This window comes from Panicum virgatum, chromosome 9K (genome assembly GCF_016808335.1).
Source record: "Panicum virgatum strain AP13 chromosome 9K, P.virgatum_v5, whole genome shotgun sequence".
Taxonomy (NCBI): Eukaryota; Viridiplantae; Streptophyta; class Magnoliopsida; order Poales; family Poaceae; genus Panicum; species Panicum virgatum.
The window spans coordinates 7,532,097-7,558,329 of NC_053144.1; the positions used below are offsets into that span (position 1 = coordinate 7,532,097).

At 46.1% G+C, this 26,233-nt stretch overlaps 5 protein-coding genes across 10 annotated transcripts; 1 reads left to right on the forward strand and 4 right to left on the reverse strand.

Annotated features, from left to right (window-relative positions):
- The first annotated feature begins 3,758 nt into the window (after window positions 1-3,758).
- Window positions 3,759-7,067, forward strand: LOC120649804 (ATP-sulfurylase 3, chloroplastic-like). The gene is made up of 5 exons (XM_039926699.1): window positions 3,759-4,439; window positions 5,476-5,881; window positions 6,044-6,304; window positions 6,431-6,517; window positions 6,610-7,067. Exons 1-5 carry the CDS (start codon window positions 3,877-3,879, stop codon window positions 6,748-6,750), a joined length of 1,458 nt encoding a protein of 485 aa, XP_039782633.1. The 5' UTR covers window positions 3,759-3,876; the 3' UTR covers window positions 6,751-7,067.
- Window positions 7,068-7,437: 370 nt separating this feature from the next.
- LOC120649805 (calmodulin-like protein 4) lies at window positions 7,438-10,249 on the reverse strand. 2 transcript variants are annotated; one of them, XM_039926701.1, is made up of 4 exons: window positions 10,098-10,249; window positions 8,126-8,283; window positions 7,954-8,034; window positions 7,438-7,865 (listed from the first exon to the last, which is right to left on the reverse strand). In XM_039926701.1, exons 1-4 carry the CDS (start codon window positions 10,222-10,224, stop codon window positions 7,713-7,715), a joined length of 519 nt encoding a protein of 172 aa, XP_039782635.1. In that variant the 5' UTR covers window positions 10,225-10,249; the 3' UTR covers window positions 7,438-7,712. The 2 variants fall into 2 exon arrangements, with proteins under 2 accessions (XP_039782635.1, XP_039782636.1); XM_039926702.1 differs by lacking the exon at window positions 10,098-10,249 and adding an exon at window positions 9,309-9,606.
- A 438-nt stretch (window positions 10,250-10,687) lies between these two features.
- LOC120649806 (probable histone H2A variant 3) lies at window positions 10,688-15,696 on the reverse strand. 2 transcript variants are annotated; one of them, XM_039926703.1, is made up of 3 exons: window positions 12,519-12,675; window positions 12,213-12,357; window positions 10,688-11,226 (listed from the first exon to the last, which is right to left on the reverse strand). In XM_039926703.1, exons 2-3 carry the CDS (start codon window positions 12,327-12,329, stop codon window positions 10,930-10,932), a joined length of 414 nt encoding a protein of 137 aa, XP_039782637.1. In that variant the 5' UTR covers window positions 12,330-12,357; window positions 12,519-12,675; the 3' UTR covers window positions 10,688-10,929. The 2 variants fall into 2 exon arrangements, with proteins under 2 accessions (XP_039782637.1, XP_039782638.1); XM_039926704.1 differs by lacking the exon at window positions 12,519-12,675 and adding an exon at window positions 15,667-15,696 and having other exon boundaries at window positions 10,698-11,226.
- On the reverse strand, window positions 13,865-15,790 carry LOC120649807 (probable histone H2A variant 3). Its single transcript, XM_039926705.1, has 3 exons — window positions 15,667-15,790; window positions 15,362-15,506; window positions 13,865-14,395 (listed from the first exon to the last, which is right to left on the reverse strand). Exons 2-3 carry the CDS (start codon window positions 15,476-15,478, stop codon window positions 14,099-14,101), a joined length of 414 nt encoding a protein of 137 aa, XP_039782639.1. The 5' UTR covers window positions 15,479-15,506; window positions 15,667-15,790; the 3' UTR covers window positions 13,865-14,098.
- A 454-nt stretch (window positions 15,791-16,244) lies between these two features.
- On the reverse strand, window positions 16,245-26,139 carry LOC120649803 (pentatricopeptide repeat-containing protein At3g04750, mitochondrial-like). Of its 4 annotated transcripts, none has more exons than XR_005665378.1 (3): window positions 24,134-26,139; window positions 17,876-17,944; window positions 16,245-17,259 (listed from the first exon to the last, which is right to left on the reverse strand). XR_005665378.1 is itself a non-coding variant. In XM_039926698.1 (2 exons), exon 1 carries the CDS (start codon window positions 25,958-25,960, stop codon window positions 24,149-24,151), a length of 1,812 nt encoding a protein of 603 aa, XP_039782632.1. In that variant the 5' UTR covers window positions 25,961-26,139; the 3' UTR covers window positions 16,245-17,259; window positions 24,134-24,148. The 4 variants fall into 4 exon arrangements, 1 of the variants encoding a protein (XP_039782632.1); XR_005665377.1 differs by having other exon boundaries at window positions 17,876-18,004; window positions 24,134-26,138; XM_039926698.1 differs by lacking the exon at window positions 17,876-17,944.
- Between the last annotated feature and the right edge of the window lie 94 nt (window positions 26,140-26,233).

Here is a 26,233-nt window from a genome sequence, read left to right on the forward strand (position 1 = left end):
CATGCTTGCCTTGTGACCATGTTCATCTTTTGTCCATGGTTACCAACACCATCTTCTCGGCTGGTGTGCAATTTAGATTAGCTTAGTTAATATTGTGTCTAGCGATAAATATACTTCTCTAACCATTCATTTGATCTATATAAACAGTCATCAAACACAGATTGTTATGTGCATATAAAATGGAAAATTCACATTTTGAGGACCTGAAAAATCAAGTGGTACTGCATCTGCATTGAACTCTACGTAATGCTCTTCTAGGGTTACGATGGTAGCTGCACGAGCTGTTTCCTCTGAATCACCTTTGTTGGATTGTTCTTGGTTTCTTTTATTGCTTTCAAGACGTACGCTTGCTTAATATAAATAGTAGGCACTATCATCGTTATATTTTTTTTTCAGGAAATGGTTTCTGTATCCCACCAGGTGTCAACCGAGAATCATAAGTTTTTTCCATTTTCACAGTCGTCAAATTTCATAAGATCCATTTCTCCACTTCTTCTGTCTCAAAGCACCGTTACTGTTGTAGTTTCTTCTGTTGCTATCTGGCCATTATAAGAACCTGAACCAGAAACTTAATTAGTTTTTTTTTAAAAAAAAACTGAAGTTCGAATTGTAGGGTCTGAACTGAAGTACTGAATCTGAGGAAGTGGTATTTGCCAAGTGCGTGTCTTCAGATTGTTCAACATTTCAGGGCAAGAGATAACAACGGTGTAGGGATGCATGCAGAGAAACAAGAACTGAACTTTTGTGAGATATAAATCAATAATGGCACAGGCGGCGGCCGGTCCGGTTTGCTCGCACCCGGCAGCGTCCGGTTCTTGTAGCGCGCCGCTCGTGTGAGCGATGTAAACGATGGAGCCGTCGGCGTGGTCGTGGCCGCAGCCGGTTGTCGCCGATCGACTCGCCGCCGTGTCGCGTGGTGCCCCGTTCACCGTCGATGCTTATCGGCGCGGCCGGCGATTGCAGAGAGTGAGAGGGACCAACACGCGTGGCTGTCTCGCGTCTGCGCTGGTCTTCGACAGTTCGACGCATCTTCCTGGCGTGCGAGTGCGACGCCAGGCGTTGGCCTCTTCAGGTTGCTCTGTGCTGTGCAGCTCCGATCCTCTGACTGGTCGTCTAGTGGAGCATGATGATCGTTGCCAAAATGCACTCTTGGGTCTTGACTGGCCCACTGGGTAACTCTCCAAATCCATACAACGCCGAATTCGAAAGCTGGTGGTTACGGACTTACGGTTCGGCACATCTCTCCTTTCAGGTAATGCCCAGCATTGCCATAACCCACAGGCTCAGGTTAGGTACCAAGCTGACCAGGCAAGGAACTGGGATGAGACGAATCTTTTCTCTCTCCTTTTCTTCTTCTTTTTGCTTGGCTGTATTAATATATAGACAGATGGGGTCAATGGGCTCCCCCTCAAAAAAAAAAAGATGGGGTCATGGGGATGAGACAAATCTGAATCCTGAAACGTTCCCCAGCCCAACCCGTTGCCAATATCAGAGGCGGGGCTGGCTGAACCGCGCCGTCCCCGCTCCGGGACGAAACGGGCCGACCACGCCGGCGGGTGAGGGCCGGTGCCGAGGGCCCGAGGCCCTACCTGGCCGCCAGCCGCCAGCCGCCAGCCGCCAGCCGCCGGCGGAATGCGGAGGTTGCCGCCGGGGCCGCGACGACGGTGTGGTTGGTGCCGAGTCGCCGCCGTCTGGGGCGGCGCGAGCGCTGCCCGTCACTACCTGTTCCGACGATGTTCGGCCGTGTTTGGCTCGTCCGTTTGTTGAGGCTGACGGAAACAATGCAGTCGCAAGGTGACTCGCACAGTCGCACATCAAAAAAATTGTTGGGCGTTTTTCTAACAAAATAAAAAGGGAATTGTTGGGCAGAACGCGTCCTCATCATCGTATAGCTTGCGCGATCCATGACACTATGACAGCCCAGCTGCCGAGCCATCAGAGTCATTTGTTTCCCTCTACACGTAACGTCTAGGCAGGCCAAGTCGCCGGACATGCACACGTGTCGTGCCGGGAAATGGCACCGCTGTTGCTCTCGAATTCGAGTACTCGCGTGGTTGTTTTGTCCGCCCTTGCCGTCCACGCAATTTCTCAGTCTGCAGCATCTTAATTCCATGGTCAAATACAACCGTACAACTGTACTAAGAAAGATCAAAGAGCCGGTTTATTTAAGCTTCCGGACAGCTTTTTAGTATTAACAGCTAGAAGGTTAAACAAACAGCGAATTGCTTAGCTTCCACAAAGCTAAAATCTAAAAAAAGCTAAGTTTATGTGGAAAGCTGAAAAGTTTGATTTTTAAAAATATTTTTGAGTTTTTTAGGTCCAAAACGTTAAAAGATCATCTAAAAGCTATTATTGACTTCTAAGACTAAAAAGCGAATAGCAACCTTTTAGAAAAGCTCCAAAAGTTCCAGCTCAAACAATGAGATTCATAGTGTATATCTAGATGTATAGTAAAAATCAAAACGAATTATAGTTTAAGATGGAGGCTGTATTTCTCCAAATCCACGGTAAGACGAGGTAAGTTGCCAGTGGATAAAGACTTGCTAACAAGTACCCACACAAGGAGATCGTGCTTTGCAAAGGTACAAAAGGCCGCCAATAATTCAAAGAGCAAAGAAGGATCCTCTGCGTCGAGGTGTCAACACGGTGCCTACCGTCATAGTGTGATGGTTTATCCCATCTATACTTTGTAATTTTGTTGTTTCATTTACCAAAATAAATGGCTTGAATACTTGTATTTTTACCACCAAAAATGGTATTGTTACCGAATACCGACCATCATTTGATAGAAAAGATTAAAAAACACAGGTAAAAAGTGGGGGAGAAAAAGAAATACATTGTAGAAAATCAGATTTCAATTGTCGAAGACAGCATCCAGCTTCCTCAGATATTTGTATTTGATAAATAACTCATTTCATGTCTTTCCAAATTTCTCGTAGCATGTCTACCAGCATAGCACATGCCTTCAGGGCACATCCTTGATCAAGGCTGAGAAGAGGACACTAGTGTTTCAGTTCTCCTTGGACAAGTAATACCTCAACTTCTCTTTCGAGGTTTTCTTCAACCAAAACAATTGATTATCTCTCTCTCAAGGAGGATAATGTTGCCTCTATAAAGAATCAAAGATAGTGTGTGGTTAGAGAAACACCAATCCAAATCAATTAGTGGTGTAAAAAATCCAAAAAAATTAGCATTGTCGTCCTCAGTCTTGATTTAAATAAAAAACCATCCATGATCGAGTTTGCTAAAGATTTTCCTCTTCTCATGATATCACATGGCGCATACACAAGCTCGATAATAAAAAAAAAGCCCCATGTGGGCGCGAAGACACGACAAAAATACATACCCCACAATCTATCTATCTATCCCTACGAAGAATGAGAAGCACTATTGCAAGTGTGCAAATTGTAGGTACTAGGATTTGAACCACAGCCCACAGGCTTTGTCTGCGTAGAAAATCCATCTCAGCCAAAAGACATAGGTTCATACGTTGGAAAGGTGTCATCACACTAATAGCAGTCCAAATCCGACCATCTCACCACCCTAAACAAAACACCAAAGGACTGCACGATGACCCGTCCTCATCGGCCCCCATTAGCCCTGCCTTCCCTGCCCGCCCCCACGTTCCCCTCTGCCGTGCCTACGTTCACCGTGCCCATGCCCGCTCTGCCCGTAATCCCATCCAGGTTCACTAGCCCCCGCCACCCATGCTGCCTTTTCCTAATCAGCCACCCACGCAGCCACGGCGAAGGCTCGCTGGTGGCCGCCAAATACAAAACTGAACAAAAAGCACCCTCATTATAAGAGGAGGAGACCTCGGCGGGAGGTTGAAGAGGAGGCGAGCGACCGGCCGATTCGAGCAGCAGCCAGCTAGCCATGGCGACGCAGGCCGCGCTGTTCGCTGGGTTCTCGCAGCTCGCCGCGCAGCCGGCCCGCGACCGCGCCGGGACGGGGGCGCCGGCGCGGGTTGGCGTGGCGGCGATCGGGGGCGCCAGGGCGGGGGGCGTGAAGGCGGGGGCCGCCGGGCCCGGGTGGGCGGCGGCGCCCCGCGGGGTGCGGTGCCGGGCCAGCCTGATTGAGCCCGACGGCGGGCGGCTGGTGGACCTGGTGGCGCCCGAGGAGGGCGGCCGGCGCGCGGCCCTGCGGCGGGAGGCGGTGTCCCTGCCGCACCGGCTGCGCCTGGGCCGCGTCGACAAGGAGTGGCTCCACGTCCTGAGCGAAGGATGGGCCAGCCCGCTGCAAGGGTTCATGCGCGAGCATGAGTTCCTCCAAGCACTTCATTTCAACGCCATCCGCGGGGCGGATGGCAGGATGGTCAACATGTCCGTCCCCATCGTGCTCTCCCTCGGGGACGCGCAGCGACGGGCCATCCAGGCCGACGGCGCCACGCGCGTCGCGCTCGTCGACGACCGCGACCGCCCCCTCGCCGTATTGAGCGAGTAAGACGACAAATCGAATCCCCCCAGCACCCTTGTTTGTTTCTTTGCCCTGTCGCTGTTCATATGCCTATCTGCATTGGTAACCTGAGTTGATGGATTAGAATATGCGAATATGCCTATCTGCATTAGCCATTGTTGGTTGGTTCGGAATTGCTAGGGTGCTCTTCTGTGCAATTAGGTTCATGAGTAATCTCTTTAGCTAGGAACATAGTGGATTCCGATGGTATGTGTCTTCCACTTCATTCAGGTGCAGAGCTCGACTCTCTCCAAAAAATGTGTTGAGTGCCTTCCTTAAACTAGATACACCGCTAGTACTGATTCTGTTCGACAATAATCTAGCTAACGATATGTCACTTGATGATATTGAGTTGGCTATTGTTAGGAGCAAATTTTGTCACGAGGTGGATTTATCTTGCCAGTCAACGCATTTTTGTAAGTACATGGTTTCCTTTTTTTTTGGGGTCAATTCTACTTTTCTAGCAGATATCAGTGCCATACTATATCAGGGCATCTGCGTATGTTGGTCGTTATCAGCAACATCGCAGTACCTATACACCAATAGTCATGCCCTCAGCCTCGCCCTCTGATTTATTATACTAAATCATATATCACTTCCGCTAGTAGATTTTGTTTTGCTATTTTCCGCCACATCTCAGTATTTTAGTTATATGCATTCAGGCTGGCTAATGATAGAAATACACATATGTCACACAAATAATTTTATTTCTTATTTGTTTACAAGCATCTGTAGATGTCAAATCATCTGAAAGCATTTGAATGTCGTTTTATACAAGTGTAGTTGTCAAATGCGTAAGGTGACGTAATAACATCAACCTTGTACGTCTGCGCCTCTGTAGTCTCGAACCATGAGAAGATGATGTGGATATTCATCTGAATGTCAAAATGTGATCCCAATATTTATGTTGTTCATATAGTAAACAAGAATGACCTATTGCTATGACATAAGTGAGTTTTTTTTTCACTTTGTTCGAATTTTGCATTCCTGTTGTAATACTTCTCTCTTATTTTCTTTCAGCATTGAGATCTACAAGCACAACAAGGAAGAAAGAATTGCAAGGACATGGGGGACAACTGCACCTGGATTACCTTACGTTGAGGAGGCAATTACCAATGCTGGTGACTGGTTGATTGGTGGGGACTTGGAGGTCATAGAACCGATCAAGTACAATGATGGTCTCGATCAGTATCGCCTGTCTCCGGCACAGCTGCGCGAAGAGTTTACCAGGCGGAATGCTGATGCTGTATTTGCCTTTCAGCTTCGCAACCCTGTACACAACGGGCATGCTTTGCTTATGACTGACACTCGCAAACGCCTCCTTGATATGGGCTACAAAAACCCTGTTCTTTTGCTCCATCCACTGGGGGGATTCACAAAAGCAGATGATGTACCTCTTAGCTGGAGAATGAAGCAGCATGAGAAGGTATTCAGTTATGATCATTCTATCCTTCCCATTGTCTCAATTAATTGGAACTAAGTGATACCTTTTCTGATAAGTGATATCCAAATAGTTGGTTGATACAGCTACTGTAATATGTTGAAATTTCCGATTGCACTGTTCTGACACTTCTGTGATTTCTGGTAGGTTCTTGAGGAAGGTGTCCTCAACCCAGAATCAACTGTTGTTGCAATCTTCCCCTCTCCAATGCATTATGCGGGGCCAACTGAGGTGCAATGGCATGCTAAGGCTCGTATTAATGCTGGTGCAAATTTCTATATTGTTGGAAGGGATCCTGCCGGTATGAGCCATCCTACTGCGAAAAGGGACCTTTATGACGCTGATCATGGAAAGAAGGTTTTGAGCATGGCTCCTGGCCTTGAGAAGCTCAATATCCTTCCTTTCAGGGTATGTCATCCTTCCTGACCAGATATGCACGTCAATTTTGATGTCAACTGCATAATTTAATTTTCAAATAGAATAACCTTGAGATTTTTTTTCTGTTTTCTTGGCATATCTCTTATTTTGGATCAGGTTGCTGCATATGACACAAAGCAAAAGAAAATGGATTTCTTCGATCCATCAAGGAAAGATGATTTTCTGTTCATCTCTGGCACAAAGGTAATTTCCCTTCAGTATTTTGTTCATATGTTGTAAATTTTGGTGCCTATCAATTTTGGCCAAATTCTAAAAGTTCCTGCCTTCTTATTCAGATGCGCACTCTTGCCAAGAACCGCGAGAGCCCCCCAGATGGTTTTATGTGCCCGGGTGGCTGGAAAGTTCTCGTGGAATACTATGACAGCTTGGTGCCGTCAGAGGGGAGCAGCAAGCTGCGCGAGCCAGTTGCAGCCTAGAAGCTGGAAATGCTTAAGATAATGGATACTACTGTATCTCAGCAAGCGGTTCTTTGCGACATAGAACCAATGTTATATGATTGTATACCGGTCGTAAGACCTACACTGGGCTTGATTCAGACAATTACTGTGTGGTTTGTAATTGGTGTGCATTATCTGCTGGCAGTGTTGCACATGCAACGCAGCCCATCTCGTGTTCAGTGTCAATAAGGACGGGCTCTGTATCCTCTGCCAGATTGTACATATACGTTGTGGTGATATGTTTACAAGGCTTGATATGCTTGCTAAGATCTCTTAAGCTAATTTGGTTTTCCAAATTTCTCGTCCAGCTATCGTTCAGGCTCGGAATGATGAATTGTTGGTTGTCTTTGATTGGCCGGCATAACTTTTGGATTGAATTTGAGAACGCGCTATTTGTTTTAAGCTGAGTATAATTTACTTTTACTATTCAAAAAACATTTATTTACTCTTATCAGTGAGCATAAACTTTTAGGTTAACCTCATATTTTCTGAAGCAGCAGACTTTTAGGACGCAGTTTCTCATTTGGTGATGAATTCACTATCTTCAACAGTTAGATGCTAGAAACGAAGAAGAAAATATTCATAGTTAAGAGGAAATAAAATGGAAGCGAACACTTGGTTCAGAGGAAATAAAATGGCCACCGGAAGGGATTGGAAAGGACAACATATGGATTCTTAACATAGTTTCAAGAACCTATAAACGTTGTTACATATAAACTTCACATATGTGGTATTTTAAAATCTGAATTCATGTCACATTGCTAACACTCTAGAATGAAACAAATCACAACCTTACAAACTGCAAGCTAGCCTTGTAACACACAGAGGATTAGGGGAATCCACCACTTCACAGAACTTAAACTGAACGTACAGTTATAATTTACAGAACTTATAACAGAACCATCCAACCTGAGGACTAGTGGTTTCACATTACATCTCCTTCACCCAGATATCTTCCGTTCAGCATTCTTCATCATAAGCACAAACTCATCATAGTTCACCAGCCCGTCGCCATCAGTGTCCGCTTCCCTGATCATCTGCTCAACCTCCTGATCGGTCATCTTTTCCCCAAGATTGGTCATCACTGCCCTCAGCTGCGCACATCGACATGAGCAAGGTAAGCTTGAATAAAAACAAAATGGAACCAAATGATCTGAATTTGTGAAGGCACTAAGATACTACCTCGTTTGGGGAGATAAAGCCATTCTGGTCCTTGTCTAGGACCTCAAATGCTTCCTTCAGCTCTTCATCACCATCACCATCCTGCACTCAGCAACCAAATCAACAGCAGTCAGATGTTGGCAACTTCAGTTTGATATTGAAGCATATCCATCAGAGGCAGAGCAGACTTCACCTTCATCTTCCTGGCAATGAGGCTCTGGAACTCCTGGAAATCTATGATCCCATTGCCATCTGTATCAACCTCGCTCATCATGTCGCTGAGCTCCTGATCGCTAGGATCAAGGCCAAGGGAACGAGTCACCGTGGCCAGCTCTTCCATGGTGATGCATCCTACACATGGCAAAGGTTACATCCCACTTTTCAATCAATAAAAATAACAATAATCAACAGTGGGGGCCTCCCTCGCTGTTTTCGGTTCAAAAAAAATAAAAATAACAATAAGCCTGTGATTGCATGCAGGTCTCGGTGCAAATCCAAGTAGGACTGTAGGACCACGAGTCCAAGTCTCCAAGACCACAAGTGGAAAGCTTGGTCAGAACTATTGAATAAGATGACCACTGAGCAAATTAACTATGCCGGGATCATAATTCATAAAGCTCAATGACCAATAATATGACCACTTGAACCACAACATTCGAAAAATATAGTTTCCACTTTCCAAAGACATTATTGGGAAACTTGAGGAACTTGGCAATCACTTAGATAGCTACTGAGCCACTGAGCAACTTGGCAACAACTTTTCCCAAAGGAATCAGGCGGATAGCTCACAGGAAAGATTCAGAGCCCTTCTAAAAATCATAAACTGTGGTAGCAGCAAACATTTTTTTGTCACCAGCAGGAAGGTTCTTACTGAAAAAAGGTAGAAGAATTAGCACATTCCTATCACTACAGCTAAAGAATTTACAGGGGCCCATGTATTGCTTTTCTCAAACTCTATCACTTGACAGTTGACACCCACACGAGGCCAATACATTTTTAAACAAAAAACTCTGAGCCAGCCAACTGATGATTCAGGCTAGAGCTGATTGCTTTTTATTGAAGAGTTTACCCCTTTACTGTAAGAGGAAAAAAAAAGATCAGCCATCAGCAACCTAGGAATGCAAGAGAAGTCCTGCGCAACACAGTGCGTGGTTCTTTCACTAATTGCAGGCATCTCATTAGTCTAGAACTGCGAAGAACAATGGACTACACAAACAAGGCTACCCACAAGCAGGACAATAGCATTACATCCGAGCCCAATAGTTGCAACTCTACACCCGAGCAAGAGTAAACAAAGAAACAAACTCAAGAACAAGCACCAAACCAAATCAAGAAGCAAGCAGAGCCATGCTAAGAAGAGAGGAGAGGCAACAGACCATCGCCGTTCTTATCGAAGAGCGAGAAAGCCTCCTGGAACGCGAGCCTCTGCTCGCCCGTCAGCCCTTCCATGCAGATGCAACTGTTAGACCCTGACAGCAAGCTATAAGCAACACCACTAGAGAGGGGGGAGGTAGGTGAAGAGGTAGGCTGGTGCGCGGAGCAACGAGATATATATGGAGGGCCGGGGTGGAAGGAAGCAGGGTGGAAGCATCCTGTGATTGGAAACCGAGGTGCAAGTACCCCGTGTTTAGTTCCCAAATTCAAAGTTCTAAATTTTTTTTCCGGCACCTACATGGAGACTTAAATCTAGACGAAATAAAAAACACATTGCACAGTTTGCCTGTAAATCGCGAGACGAATCTAATGAACCTAATTAGGCCGTAATTATATGCTAAATTACTACATTAATACTACAGTAAAATCCTCCAATGACGAATTAATTAGGCTCATTAGATTCATCTCGCGATTTACAGACGAATTCTGTAATAAAAAACTTTACGGGAGGCATCTGAACAGGGCCAAATAAAGATGACCCCGCTGGGCTGGACGGTGGGTTCGGTGGAAAAAAACGGCGGTCTCGTGGTTTTCCTACTCATTTCCGGCGCTTTGCCCGCTCTCTGACTCAAGACAGCGACCTTGTCCCAGCAAGCTATACACGTACACTAAGCTCGAGGCAGTCGAGAGAAACAGAAAAATGCTACAATCTGCGCCACGCAAGGCCTTGCTGGTATTCTGGTGTTGGGAATAGCAGGTAAATTGCAGCAACAGAGACGAGAACTCGGTACCTCCGTGATGCCCAGATGACGCCGGTGATGGAGATGTTGTCCCGGGGACCGGCGTGCAAGTACAGAGTAAGTTTCTCAGGACGAACAGATGGAGACAGAATGGCGTAGCATCGCTGCTTACCTGCATTCGGTAGCTTGGACCAGACCACCCTGCAGTAAGAATAAAAGTAATAATCAGTGAACAGATGCATACCAACCGAAATAAAATGTTCTATATAGTGCAGGAAGAGTACCGACTGCTATAGAAGTTCTTTCGGAAACTGCTCAGCTAGAGGTGAAAACTGAAAGGTGACTGCTGAGCTCTTCATCTGCTTATGCTACAGCTGCAATGCTAAACGGTAATACTGAACTGCAGTTAGCAGAACGGGCATAAATGTCATTCAGAACCTGACGGTTCATAACTTGTAAAATTGCATTCACAGAGCAGTACTTTCGAAATGGCAAACAAAACGGAGCTGCAATCTCACAAGCAGCTGGGGGCAAGGCAGACAACCAACTCAGCTGGCACCCAATCAAAAATCAAGCACCAAATCCCCTCCAATGGCCGCATTAAAGATGCAAGTGTAACAAAACTGAAAGAGAAAAAAACGAACCATGACATGAACTCAAATAACAGGCAGTCACAAATAACTAAATAAGCATCCAGGTTTGCACCCCTGATGTTAACAACTCAACGGACACAATGTTCAAATAACAGCAGTACCAGGAAAGTGTTACACACAAGGATCATTTCAACCAGACAGCTCCACTAAAACTACTCAACAACCAGGAATTACAACACAGGGGCACACAAAAGTCCAGTTTAAACTAAGATGCCCATCATCTCTGCCCCTCACTCCTTGGAGGACTTGTTGATCAAGGACTTGTGGATGTGCGGGATAACACCTCCACCTGCAATGGTGCCCTTGATGAGGGTGTCGAGCTCCTCATCTCCACGGATGGCCAGCTGAAGGTGGCGAGGGGTGATACGCTTAACCTTCAGATCCTTGCTAGCATTCCCAGCCAACTCCAGAACCTCAGCAGTCAAGTACTCCAGGATGGCAGCAGAGTAGACGGCTGCAGTGGCACCAACACGACCATTTGCCTGAGTCCTCTGCTTAAGTTGGCGGTGGATACGGCCAACAGGGAACTGAAAAGGCCATCAACAGTAAATATTAGCAAACTCGTACCACAATTGTAGAAACAATGAACTCTGCATGTAAAGATAAACAGCATCAACCATTCAACCCCCAAATAAACCATGCCAAAGCTGATCACAAATAATCAAACAACCCATATTGATGCACCATACCACCAATGCTACATAGTCAACGTGAATAGCAAACATAGATATGGTAGATCAAACACCAAAGCAGAGTAAATATAGTGTAGCCATCAGAAAAATAACCAGACAATCCATCATATCAACGAAAATTATAGCCTATCCAAATTCATGTCCACCTCTTACACCTTTCCATCATCACAAATGTATATCACAAATCCCTACAGCGGACAACAGTGCTAAAGACCAAATTGAACGAGCACAATCATCAGTGTTACATGGACACGGGTGCGGGTGTCGGTGTCCGACTCGGGTGCGGGTGTTCGATTCGTTAGAATTTTCGGGGACACAGCAAATAACACTTGGAATCCGACACAGGTGTCGGAATCCGACACAGGTGTCGGAATCCGACACAGGTGCGGGGTATCCGACTCGGCAAAAAAATTAAGACACGGGTGTCCGGGTAACACAGACAATCATGCGACCCCAGCCTACATGACACAGGCAGGCAGGCAAACCTTTGCCCCAGATCTAAAATTTGATCGAACAACAGAACCCCTAAAATTTTAAAAATCAGCCACAACTAGCGCGCCCAACCTTCACAAAGCGGATCATCGGACCCGCACAAAGAATCTAACAGGGAAGACAGCACCTCTGCTCACCGTACGAAACCTCAGACCTAACCCGCGCGACCGGGGCGAGAACACACAAATCTAAACGCGCGCGCCCTAGGAGCAGTTCAAATCTAAATGCGCGAGCTTCAGCCGCGCGCTCTAACGCTGCGGTTCAAATCCGACGTGCCCTAGCACGCGCGGAAGCAGAGCACACAAGGAAGAGGGGAAGCCGCGAGTCACCTGCAGGCCGGCGCGGGAGGAGCGGGAGACGGGGGCCTTCTTCCCCTTGTCCTTCTCCGCCGACTTGGCCGCCGTCGTCTTCGCCGCGAGCAGACCCTTGCCTCCCTTCCCGGCCATCTCCTCCGCTCTGAGGGAAACTGATACCCTGCAGCGAACAGAACCAAATCCGACAGCGCCGGGGCCGAATCAGCGCGGATCGGGGCGCGAATCGGGCGGATCTCGCCGCCGATTCGGCAAATCGAGCGGCAAATCGAGGGGGAAGGGTTCGGATAAGACGGGCGGGTCGGGCGCGGGGCGAGCCCTTACCTTTCGCGAGTTTTCGCTTCCCTCCCCCTCACGCCACGCGAAACGAAAGCGAGATTTTTTTTTCGGGCTTCGCGTGGGCCTTTTCCCTTGGGGGCGTGGGGGTTTTATGAACGAAACATTTGTATCTAACCCCTTGGAGTATGTAGATATATTGTTAGGACAGCTTGTTTAGTGCAGCTCGGTTCGGAACCGGAGCTACGTGTGCGGTTTTAGAAACGAATAGGGTGTTTTTTGTAAAATTCGAAAAGCTCAGGTTGTGGTTGGGTCCGTGGGTGGCTTCTTGACGACGGCTGGGGGGACTCGGGCGGTTACTCCTGCGACGAAAATTTCGAAATGCCGCCGCCCGAGTGCCGTAACTGCCCGCGCGGGCCAGCTGCGGAAGGGCGGGAACCAGGAGGATTTCGCAAGGGCCTCTCCGGGAGATGGAGCTGTATGCGGGGATTTCCTGGGGGGTTTTGGATAGTTACCAAACTGCCCCTCAGGGCTCGTTGACCTGCACCAGATGCAGTGGTGACGTGTACGAATAAATGAAAAAGAAAAAAATATTGACACATATTGTTTGATGCAAATAAGTTTGAAATAGGACAGATTTGAAATAAGGCCGTGTTTAGTTTCAAACTTCAAAATTCTAAAAATTTTGTAAATATCTTGCATAGTATATTAAATGTAGTTGGAAAAAAAAATATCATTACACAAATGGACTGTAAATCGCAAGAAGAATCTAATGAACCTAATTAAGCCGTGATTAGACACTAAATTACTAGAGTAAACATGCTCTAATGATGGATTAATTAGTCTCATTAGATTTGTCTCGTAGTTTATAAACGAGTTCTATAATTAATTTTATAATTAGTCTAGTACTTCAAATATAAAAAAAAATCCCTTTTAAAATTCGAAAAATGGGAAACTAAACACGGCCTAAGTTTGGCATTTGCTTCCGTATCCTTCGTACTGGAAGATAGCAAATGTGAAATTATAAATGAAATTTTCTGATGCCGGTGATGGAGATGCTGTCCCGGGATGAAGGTACAGAGGAAGTTTCTCAGGATGAACAGATGGGAACCCTGTTTCTTCATCTGCTAATGCTGCAGCTGCTTATGACTGAACCGCAGTTAGCAGAACGAACATAAATGCCATTCAGAACAACCCAACAGCTCTTGGTAAATTTGCATTCATAGAGAAGTATTTGCAAAATGACAAACAAAACAGAGCTGCAATCTCACAAGCAGCTGGGCAGCTGGCCACGTTCGCATTCAGATGTAATTGTAAGTTTGTAACAAATATCTCTTCAAAAAAGTTTGTAACAAATAGAATGAGAAAAAAAAACGAACCATCACATGAACAACTGAAGTAAGAGGCAGTCACAAATAACTAAATAAGCATCCAGGTTTGCACCACTGAAGTTAACGACTCAACATAGGCACGATGTTCAAATAAATGAAGCAGCACCAGGAAAGCGATATACAGAAGGATCACTTCAACCGGACAGCTCCACTAAGAACTACTCGAAGACCAGGACTTACAACACGGGGGCACACGAAAGTCCAGTTTAAACTAAGATGCACATCATGTATAACCCGTCACTCCTTGGAGGACTTGTTGATCAGGGACTTGTGGATGTGCGGGATGACACCACCACCTGCAATGGTGCCCTTGATGAGGGTGTCGAGCTCCTCATCTCCGCGGATGGCCAGCTGAAGGTGGCGAGGGGTGATACGCTTAACCTTCAGATCCTTGCTAGCATTCCCAGCCAGCTCCAGAACCTCGGCGGTCAAGTACTCCAAGATGGCAGCGGAGTAGACAGCTGCAGTGGCACCAACACGACCATTTGCCTGAGTCCTCTGCTTAAGCTGGCGGTGGATACGGCCAACAGGGAACTGGAAATGCATCAACAATGGTAAAAATTAGAAAACTCTGCATATGAAAACAAACAGGATCAGACGTTCAAACCCCTGACAAACCATGTCAAAGCTGAATACAGACAATCAAACTCAATTTGGTGCACCTAACCGCCAATGCTACATAGCCAAAGGAAATGGTTGGTCGGTAGCAGCATGTGAATACCGAGCAGAACAAACATACACATGGTGGATCAATCACCAAAACAATGTACGCATGTAGCATAGACATGGAAATTTGGAGAAATGGAGGAACAGTTCATGCATCAGATACATGATTTCATTGTCATTTTGACAACTATTGCCTATTTATCTATAGAGAAGGGAAGACTGCTTGATATGGCAGTTTCCCAACAGAATAACAACCAGACAATCAATCATATCAACACAAATTCTAGCCTACCCAAATTCATGTCAACATCTTACACTTTGCGATCATCACAAATATTTGCCACAGCCCTACATTCTGTCCAAACTCACAGTTGCTTATAACGTGCTAATGTGCAAATTGAACAAACACAAATCATGTGCCCGCCGGTCTACATGACACAGGCAGGCAGAGCAACCACTATTCCAGATCAAAAATTTGGCAGAACAACATACAGTAAGCCCTAAGATTTTAAAAACCTAGCTTGGCCAGACTACACGCGCGCAACCTTCACAAAGCCACAGCTCATCCAACCCACACGCGCGAATCTAAAAGGAGGACAGCACCTCTGCTAACCGTACGAAGCCTCGGACCTCACCTAGCCCGGGCGAGACACACAAATCTACACGCGCGCGGCGCGCCCTAGCAGCAGTTTGAATATAACGTGCGAGCTACAGCCGCGCGCGCTAACGCGGCAGTTCAAATCTAGGCGCGCCCTAGCACGCGCAGGACGGCGCGCCGAAGCAAAAGCGAACGGAAAGCAGAGCACGCAAGGAAGAGGGGAGGCCACGAGTCACCTGCAGGCCGGCGCGGGAGGAGCGGGAGACGGGGGCCTTCTTCCCCTTGTCCTTCTCCGCCGACTTGGCCGCCGTCGTCTTCGCCGCGAGCAGGCCCTTGCCTCCCTTCCCGGCCATCTCCTCCGCTCCGAGGGGAACTGTGACCCTGCAGCGAACAGGACCAAATCGGACGGCGCGGGGGCCGATCAGCGCGGATCGGGGCGCGAATAGGGCGGATCTCGCCGCCGATTCGGGAAATCGAGCGGCGAATCGAGGGCGGGAGGGTTCGGATAAGACGGTGGGTGGGGCGCCGCGGAAGCCCTTACCTTTCGCGAGTTTTCGCTTCCCTCCGACTCCTCGCGCTACGCGAAGCGAAAGCGAGATTTTTTTTCCCTTTCCGGCTCCGCGTGGGGCTTTGGGTGTGGGCCTGTGGGGGTTCTTATAGACAAAATTGTAACTAGCCCCTCGAGATATGCAGTTATTTTGAGCACGGTTTGTTTTGTGCGGTTCGGTTCGGAACCGTAGCTAGGTGTGCGATTTGAGAAAAGAACAAGGTGTTATTAGTAAAGTTCAAAAAGCTCAGGCTTTGGCTTCTTGAGCACGGCTGGGGACTCGCGTCGCGTGGTTACTCCTGCTACGAAAATTTCGACATGCCGCCCGAGTGCCCGCGGGCCTGGAAGGGCGGGAACAGGAGGATTTCGCGAGGGCCTCGCGGGAAGAGGAGCTGTAGGCGGGGATTTCCTGGGCGTTTGGGGGCAGTTACCAAACTGCCCCTCAGGGCCTCAGGGGTAGTAAACCAGCAACGGAAGCAACGGATCCAGTGGTGAGCAAGGACTGGAGAAATACCTGTACGACTAATAACTGAAAAGGAAAAAATATTGGCACATCTTGTTCGATGCAAATAAGATTGAAATATGGTAGATTTGAAATAAGTTTGGCATTTACTTCCATACCCAACGAACGGCAACATAGCAAATGTGAAATCATAAATGAAATTTTATGTGGCTACTACATCCCTATGCATAGCTACAGGCACATAAAAGTTTGCTACAAGAAACCAACGTTTTTGAACCCTGACCCTCAACCAGGCCGTTCAGAACATCAGATGTGCAAAAAAAAAATTCTGTATTCTTTCTAGATCAACAATAGTTTTGGAACAACTCTGTTTTATCATTCCGTATTCTTTCTAGTTTCTACTAGCTTCAGTTTTCTATAGAATTGAGGTCAGAAATTGATTGGACTATCCACACATTGTTACCTTTTCTCCAGAGGAATGCAGAAATTCAGTGAGCATCACATCACGAACTTCCTCCAGAGGTTGGATCAACCAGACATTGCATCCACCATCTAACTTAGCTGACCACTTATCTGCTTGTATGTTTGATATCCTGCCTTCTTGCCTCTGAATTGGACCGACAAGCTGACCACTTATATGCTTGTAAGTTACAACCAGTGCCATTGACAGTCCTACGGCAAGCTCAGGCATGTCGGATCGATGAGGCTGATTTATTGGTCCATGCCAACATAATGGCTTGAAATCCTCGAACTGTATCAGGGCTTGGCAAACTCCTTTCTCTCTTGCCTTCATCATGTGACATGAGGTATTATTGTTCATAAAATTGGGAGCTGGGAATTTTAACTTCTAGGTTTCTAGAGCACTAGAGGGCCATCTCCCTGAATCTGCCACTATAACAACTGCAAAGCAATTTCATATTTCACCACTTCTCCGATCCGGGCTCTGGCATGTTTTATGTACCTCCAAAAAAAAATAAGACTTGACATGCCCTTCTCTGGTGCATTGTTAAGGGCATCTGTACTCAATTGTGTCATCTCCCAAAATTTACTGGATCATCCACTGTGCACGTCCAAATGGCACCATGTCTTGAATGAGTGGCCAATGCTGACAACAGCATATTCACCTGCGATAGTTGAGAAGGATTACAGTACGTCAGATATTTGCTGCAACAACATCCTTCAACTTAAAGCCACTCAAACACGATTATCATGCTGCTTTTATTGAGGAATCACATGAGTGCGCAAAAATGCTACTCTGCTAATGAGGCTGATATCCTAATGTGCCTCCCAGCACCAGCTATTTAATCTGTGCCATATTAGTGGAGAAGAGAGATGTCCATGGCCAGTGGAAGCATTTGTCATATATGAAAGTTTGTGGAAAGTGAATGGGTAAACAAGAACTTCAACTTTAATAAGGACAACAGAATGTCTGAATAAGTTTCATTGACACTTCTTTATGTGCGTGCATGTTAAGGACACTATTCAACAGTTCATTACTTCCCTTGGTATTATAGTTTCTCATTCCTAATTTCCAGATTGCTATAGGAGTCCAGGTACAGCATTGCCACTGAAATGCTCAGTTGAATTATAATCTGGAAGATAGGTTACCATCATCCTTAAGTTCAGCTAAATAACATGGCAGGAAACATTGGTGAGGTGTAATATTCAGTAATATCGTGTGGACAGAATTAATATCATAGTGTTTTTTCCCTGGAAAACAATGGGGCAAAAAAACACTACCTGCAACCAGTTTATAAAATGTGATCATAGTTGCTTGCCAGATCTCTGCGTTGCCGGAATGGCTTGGTTCTGTGGTCAGTCATAATCATCACATCAGGTCAACAATCAATTCAAGCTCGCATCATGAAACTGGAACAGACCCAAAAAAACACAGGCACACATCACTTTAGTTGCAAATTTTGCTACCACAAGTGGAAGGGCTATGAATTCATCTAGATGCACAAGCCTACAGAGTTGTTATTCTGGTCCAAGTACAGCGAAGCCAAGATTTGAAGTCTTAAAAACATTAAGGACACAGACATTTTACAAGCCAACATGCAGATAACATACTTTGAGATTTGTACTGTCAGTAAACATAGTAGAAATTTCTTCCAAAGTTTCAGAAGGAAAGTTGAAAGTAGAGTTATTAAACGACAATAAATACTAGCATTACACTAGTGGACATGATTGAGTTCACTGTCATGTAGCTGTTGAATGTTAAAACCTTTGAATCCCAGTACGAAATGAACATGTTGGCACACTTCATTCAGACAAGAGATGACCAAAGTGGAAACGGTGTCCTAGTATACTTCAAACTTATATGAAATAGTATAGCTAACAGAAGCTGATTTCTTCTCAATAAAAGTAGAGCATACTGCACCAAGTTTTCCGCATCAACTCCCGGGTAAAAGCAAAAGTAATAAACATTGTTCAGTCCAACATAAATTTTCTGTAAGGCATATTTCCAGTCAATAGGAAAAGGAAAACACTATTCAGTAAACTAAAAAAAAACTCTGACACTCATGCCCGAAGTGGAAATAGAAGTAATAAGTAATAACTTTGCGTGAAATGTATGTTGTGATGGGAAGAGATTTTTTCCAGTGAAGCTTCTACACTTTCCTCTCCATTCATTTGTGTATATAAAGTACATGTTACAAGATAGTCCTCCTACAAACTTCTATTTACAGAAAAGACCACCAACACTCCCCCTCAAGATGGGGCAAATATATCTAACAGCCCCATCTTGCTACAGATTTTCATAAAAGACACAACATTAACACCTTTGGTTAAAACATCAGCTAACTGATCTCCAGATTTAACAAAGCTAATCTGAAGTATCCCCTCATCCAATTTCTCCTTGATGAAATGCCTGTCTATCTCAACATGCTTAGTTCTATCATGATGGACCGGGTTATTCACCATATTAATTGCAGCTTGATTATCACAATAAAGCTGAAGAGGTGAACCACAATACAGATGGAGTTCAGACAATAGTATTCGAAGCCACATAAGCTCACATATGCCTGATGCCATAGCTCTAAACTCAGCTTCAGCAGTAGATCTAGCAACCACACTTTGTTTCTTGCTCCTCCAACCAACAAGGTTACCACCAACAAGTACACAAAATCCAGATGTTGATTTTCTATCATCTAAGCATCCAGCCCAATCAGCATCAGTATATCCCTCAACTTTCATATGCCCATGATTAGAAAACAAGATACCTTTCCCTGGACAACTCTTAAGGTATCTCAAGATTCTGTGTACTGCATCTAAGTGACTAGATCTAGGATCATGCATATATCTGCTTACAATACTAACAGCATATGCAATATCTGGTCTTGTATGTGATAAATAAATTAGGCGACCAACTAACCTCTGATATTGATGTTTGTCCACTGGATCTCCTGAATCAGCCAGAATACGATGATTATATTCAATTGGCGTTGTCACTGGTTTACAATTCAGCATGCTAGTTTCCTTGAGTAAATCAAGAACATATTTCCTCTGTGAAAGATAGATGCCTTGCGACCCATATGCCACTTCAATTCCAAGAAAATAATGAAGATAACCCAGATCTTTGACCTCAAAAGATCTTGCTAAGGCTCTCTTCAAGCACAATATTTCCTTATCATCATCACCTGTAATCACAATATCATCAACATACACCACAAGAATCGTGATCTTGTCATAGTTATGCTTAAAAAACAATGTATGATCTGCATTACTCTGCCGATACCCCATAGAGCAAACTTCATTTCTAAACCTCCCAAACCAAGCTCTAGGTGATTGTTTAAGCCCATACAATGACTTCTTCAATTTACATACTTTTCCCTCAGTTTCTCTACTATTGAACCCTGGAGGAATCTCCATATACACCTCCTCTTCCAAATCTCCATGAAGAAATGCATTTTTAACATCAAGTTGAAATAGTTTCCAACCATGATTAGCTGCTATCGAGATTATTGTTCTGATGGTGTTCATCTTTGCCACTGGTGCAAAGGTTTCATCATAATCCACCCCATATGTCTGACTATACCCTTTTGCCACTAATCTGGCCTTATATCTCTCCACCTTGCCATCAGGTGTCTGCTTCACAGTGAACACCCATTTACAACCAACAGCTCTCTTATTTGCAGGGAGAGTCGTAACTATCCAAGTGTTATTTTTATCAAGAGCAGTCATTTCCTCCAACATTGCTTGTCTCCACCGTGGATCTTGTTTTGCTTCCTGCCAATCATGTGGTATAGACACAGATTGCAAGGCTCCTACAAATGACTTGTACTGAGGGCCAATAGATATATATGAAACATGATTAGAGATATCATATGAGGTCAATCTAGAAGGCAACTTCCCAGCAGTAGTACGAGGCTCCTTTCTATGGGCTATAGGAATATCTAAGTCATCATGTGGAAGAGAAAGTGTACCATCAATTGTAGCACTTGAGTCTGGGCTATGTGTATCTGACTCAACTTGAGTTTCATGATTCAGTTCCAATGAACTGGCTTCCTCCCCCTGCACTTGTTCCTGCTCAGCCTGATGTCTTCGTCTTCGTGTATATACTCGAAGATTCTGTTCCTCACTTGGTCTTGGCCATTGTAACACCTCAATTGATGTACCTTGTTGCTCGCCTTGTGGCTGTTCCCCTTCTATAGGCTCCACATCTCTATCAACATCAGTATCTTCTTGTGGTATTACTCCGACCACTATTCTCCTCGATGCACTAGGATTGTTCTCTTCTCCTTTCTCTCCCCCTGGCTCGTTGTCCATATCTGAAACATCACTAGTAAATGGGTCAGGAAAAACATCTGTTAAACCTTGAGGTTCACCATAAAAAGGTTCGTGCTCCCTAAATATTACATCCATGCTTACAAACATTCGCTTTTCTGATGGGCACCAACATCTATATCCCTTTTGTTTCCCAGAGTATCCAACAAATATACATTTCACTGCTTTGGGGTCTAACTTACCAACTGAGGGTCTATAGTCCTTCACAAAACATACACAACCAAATACCTTTGGTGGTACAACATATGTTGTCTTACCAGTTAGACACTCAATTGGTGTCTTGTTGTTGAGCACCCGAGATGGCATTCTATTCATCAAGTAAGTAGCTGTCATCACAGCTTCACTCCACAAAAATTTAGGAACATTCATAGCCATCATTATACACCTTGTAATCTCCAAAAGATGTCTATTCTTTCTCTCTGCTAGACCATTTTGTTCTGAAGTCCCAGGACAAGTAGTTTGGTGGATAATCCCATAGTTTGACAAATACTCATCAAATTCATTATTCACATATTCTGTACCATTGTCAGTCCGAAATATTTTCACACGTGCATTAAACTGAGTCATAATTAGATTATGAAAGTCTTTAAAGCATTCAAATACATCACCTTTGCTTCTCAATACATAAACCCAAGTGGTCCTAGTGCAACAGTCAATAAAGGTAACAAAATACCGATAGCCATTAATTGACATTACTCCACTAGGACCCCATACATCTGAGTGAATGGTCTGAAGTGGCACATTACTTCTATTATCAGAAGGTGCATAAGAACTTCTAGTTTGTTTCCCATATTGGCATGCATCACACACTAAACTTTCCTTGCTGATTTTATTATAGAGAGTAGGATAGAGCTGACCAAGAGTAATAAAGGACATATGTCCAAGCCTGCGATGAAGGAGAAGAAATTCTTCCAATGGTGTAGGAGTCAAAACTGCAGCAACCTTATGTGACATATTGTCATCTAGATAATATAGACCATTACGCATGTTCCCCATCCCAAGCCTTCTTCCAGTCCCAAGTTCCTGAAATAAGCACCATGATGGGAAGAAGATTACGGCACAATTAAGTTCTTTTGTAATGCAGCTGATTGATAACAAATTAATTGGGAACGAGAGAACATGTAATACAGATGAAAGAGATATATTGGATCCACACATGACTGTTCCTGACCCCAACACAATTTGAGAAGAACCATCAGCCAATTTGACGCTTTGCGCCTTCAAATCAGGAGCATATTCAATAAAATTCTGATACGACCCGGACATATGTCTAGATGCCCCAGAATCTATTAGCCATGGTATATCATTTGTTTTGTAACTCAGAGTGCGAGAAATATTACCACCAAAGTTTGTAGCTGCAGCAGAAGTGGAAGCATTAGAGGCCTCAGTAGATTGCTTGTCCTCTATACACATTCCCTTAAATTGGCGCCACTTTTCCCAATCATCAACTGACATTTCTACCCTCATAAGTTGAGAGGACTCTTCCATAACCGAGGTGGTATTTGCCCTACCTCCAAGTCGCATACCACGGCCTCGGCCACCACCACGTCCATCAAAAGCCCGTCCACGTCCTTTGCCACGCCACTCCTGTCCTCTACCCCGACCTCCTCCAATTAATTCAGGACAAGAGATTTGCAAATGTCCTGGCTGTCCACACTTGAAACATTTCCTATCATATGTATTTGTTGCCGATTTCTGAAAATTTGCCCCTTCTGTAGCAACAAAGGCTGAGCGCCGCTGTGTAGAACTCTGCATAGTTGCCCCTGTGGCCTCCAACTTTAGGCGTGTTTCCTCACTAATAATTGCAGAGATTGCCTGTTCCAAGTTGGGTAAATTCCCACTTCCATATAGTGCTGCCCTTCTATTCTCGTACTTTGGATTAAGTCCATTCAAGAAATCCCTCACACGCCTTTTCTCAGTCCACTTACTAAACTTCTCAATGCACTTGCCACACTCCAACTCAATTGGATCATAGTAATCTAGGTCACTCCACAGCCTCTTTAGCTCGGACACATACTCAACTACAGATTTATCACCTTGGCATAGCTCTTGCAATTCTTTCTGAATTTTGCAAGCCAACATCTCATTTCCAACTCCTGAATAGGTACTCTTGAGTAGTCGCCATATTTCTGCTGCTTCTTTTATTCTCTCAACTTGTTTGGCAATTTGAGGTGACAAAGAACTGAGCAACCAAGCTCGCACAAGTGCATTAGATGTCTTCCACCTCTGCCCTTCTTTTGAGTTCTCTTCAGCAGGTTTCTCAATGGTTCCCAGGATATAACCCTCCAGTTTTCTTGAGACCAAAATGGTCTCTGCATGCTCAGCCCAGCTCGTATAACTTTCAGCTCCCTCCAACTTCACATTAGGCATCTGTAATGGATGAATCTCTTCCTTGGTTTCAACCTCTGCTCTTGAGCTTCCTCCCTGTCTGCTGAGTACATCAAACAATGACCTATATTTCTCATCCATTGCTCGTAGTACAGCAGCAAGCTCCTCTGCTGTAACCCCTGCTGAAGCCTCCGGTTTATCTCCCATTTCTGCACTCACCCACACAAATTTCCTGCAGAAATCCTCCTCTCTACTTCAATTAACCGATTCAATTTGAAATCACTTGCAAACAGCAGCAACGAGCAACCAAATCATCAATCCACCCACGGCCGGCAACCAAATCAGCACCCAAATCACAGTCACCACCCGTACCTTAGCTTCTCTACTCCAGCACCAAGGCACACATCCCTAGCAGGCTAGCAGCCTTCACGGGAACCTCCTCCTCGGGCAAGCACTCCAGCTCCTGCACCTCCTCGACGGCCACCGCAGGCGCCTTCTGCGCCTCGCCTCGCCTAGCCACTGCGCCTCGCTCTGCTGCGCACCTCCCGTGCCCGCGCAGCTCACGCCGCCGCGCGCCTCCCACGTCGCCGGATCTTCTGCCGCCACACGTCACCGGCGCGGAGCCGCGCCGCCGCGCGTCGCTTGAGCACGGACGCCGTCGCTGGCTCTGTATACCATGTTGTGATGGGAAGAGATTCTTTCCAGTGAAGCTTCTACACTTTCCTCTCCATTCATTTGTGTATATAAAGTACATGTTACAAGATAGTCCTCCTACAAACTTCTATTTACAGAAAAGACCACCAACAATGTACAATGTGATATCCATTCCTTAGAAGAAAGAAGCTGCTAGCATTTTGAAACACGTATTGTAAGTGGTACTCTTACCTAGCATCAGAAGCATCAGCATCCAAAATTACTAGCACCTGCTGATTTTCTCACTCCTTTTCTTTCCATGTTCTGCCTCACTTTGTCACTGTGGTCCCAATGACCTCCAGCCGCATACAAGTTCGAAAGCAAGACATATCCACCTTGTTCTGCCGGGTCAAGATGAAGAAGTTCTTTTGAAGCAATCTCTGCAACTTCAGTATTTTCACAAGCCAAACTCGCATTTAAAATGGAGCCCCATATTGACCGACTTGGCCTCATTGGCATCCTCCTAGCCAAAGCTAAAGCATCAGTTAGCCTACCTGATCGTGCAAGGAGATCAACCATGCACCCAAAATGTTCTATTCCTGGTTCGATATTGTATTTTTGCTTCATAGCATTAAAAATCATGAATCCTTCATCCAGCAGGCCAGCATGACTGCATGCACTGAGAACAGCAAGCAATGTGACACCATTAGGTGCTACAACCTCAGCTTGCATCTTCCAATATAGATCCAATGCTTCAGTTCCATGGCCGTTGAATGCAAGGCCAGAGATCATAGCTGTCCACAAGGTAACATCTTTGTCCAAAGCCTTCTCAAACACAGAATAAGCTCCCCTCACATTTCCACATTTGCAATACATGTCTACAAGAGCAGATGCCAAGAATGCATCCTGGAGCCCAAATCCTTTCACTACCCAACCGTGGATACTCCTTCCATGATTCAACGATCCATTACTTCTGGCTGCAGAGATCAAGGTAACAGCAGTCACTTTATCAGGAATGACTCGACTGGCAAGCATATCACTAAATAGTTCTATCATTGCACTGAAATCTTTGTGACTCATGAATCCAGCCAGAAGCGCATTCCAGGATATTAGATCCCTGCAAGGTGCCTCAAAGAAATATTTTCTGGCAAGGTCCAACTTGCCAGCATTCACAAACCCTGCAACCATTGTATTCCACGAAATGACATCCTTCGCGTCAGCTTCACCAAAGACTCTCATAGCTGCATCCATTTCCCCACATCTTGCATACATATCCAAAAGAGCATTCATCAGAATCAATCCCCAATCATCTGGATCCATCCTCCGCATGACAACACCATGAACAGACCTCCCGAGAATTGCATTCTTCAGGCGCCCGCAGCAAGTGAGCAGAGCAACAGCTGTATACTGATCCACAGCAATCCCTCGCGACGCCGTCTCACGGAAAAACCGCAGAGCCTTCGCGGTGCACCCTTGATTCACATACCCAGACAGCATGATGTTGCAGGATGCCGTGTCCGACCCTGGCGTTGAACAGAACATCAGCTCGGCCGTCTCCACATCGCCGGCGTCGAGGTACATCTTGATCAGCGAGTTCCGCAGGTACACGCGCGAGTGCAAGCCACTCGTAACGACATGGGCGTGCACCTGCCTCCCCGCTGGCAGGCGCTCCACCGACCTCAGCAGCGCGAGGAAGGTCCGCTCGTCGGGGTGGACAGACGACGCGAGCATGGACCTGTAGAGAGCCGCCGCCCGGCGCTGGGAGGAGGAGGAGGAGGAGGAGTCGCGCGCCTCCGCCGCCGCGGAGAGCATGAGGTTGTAGATGTAGAGGTTGGGGCGGGGCGTGAAGTGGTGGAAGAGGAGCTCGGCCTCGCGCGCGAGGCGCGGGGAGGAGACGGCGGTGGCGAAGTGGAGCAGCCGGCTCATGGGGAACGTCTCGAAGGCGAGGCCGAGGCGGAGCAGGTGGGCGAGGATGGCCCGGAACGGCGCCGCCCCGCGGCAGCGCTCGAGGAGGACCAGCGCCGGGTGGCCCAGCCGCAGCGAGACGGTCGGGTCCCACGCGCGCCCCGCGGCGGCCATAGCGAGACGTGCACTCGCCCCTCGGCGACGGGGGCGACAGGGGGGTTCAAATCTCCGAGCGGTATCAGGCTACCGGGAGAGTCCGCTAGTTGTGGACGAACCGCTGTCTGCCCGCGGGCACCGCCGCGGCGGCCGGCCTAGTGGCGTGGCGGCGGAGCCGGCGATGGTCGGCTTTGACGACGAGGAGGCTGCGTCGAGTGTGGTGGGCTGTGGGCAGGCCGCCCAACTTGACATGGGCCCAGCCAACTCATGGGGAAGGGCCCGAGTTTGTGG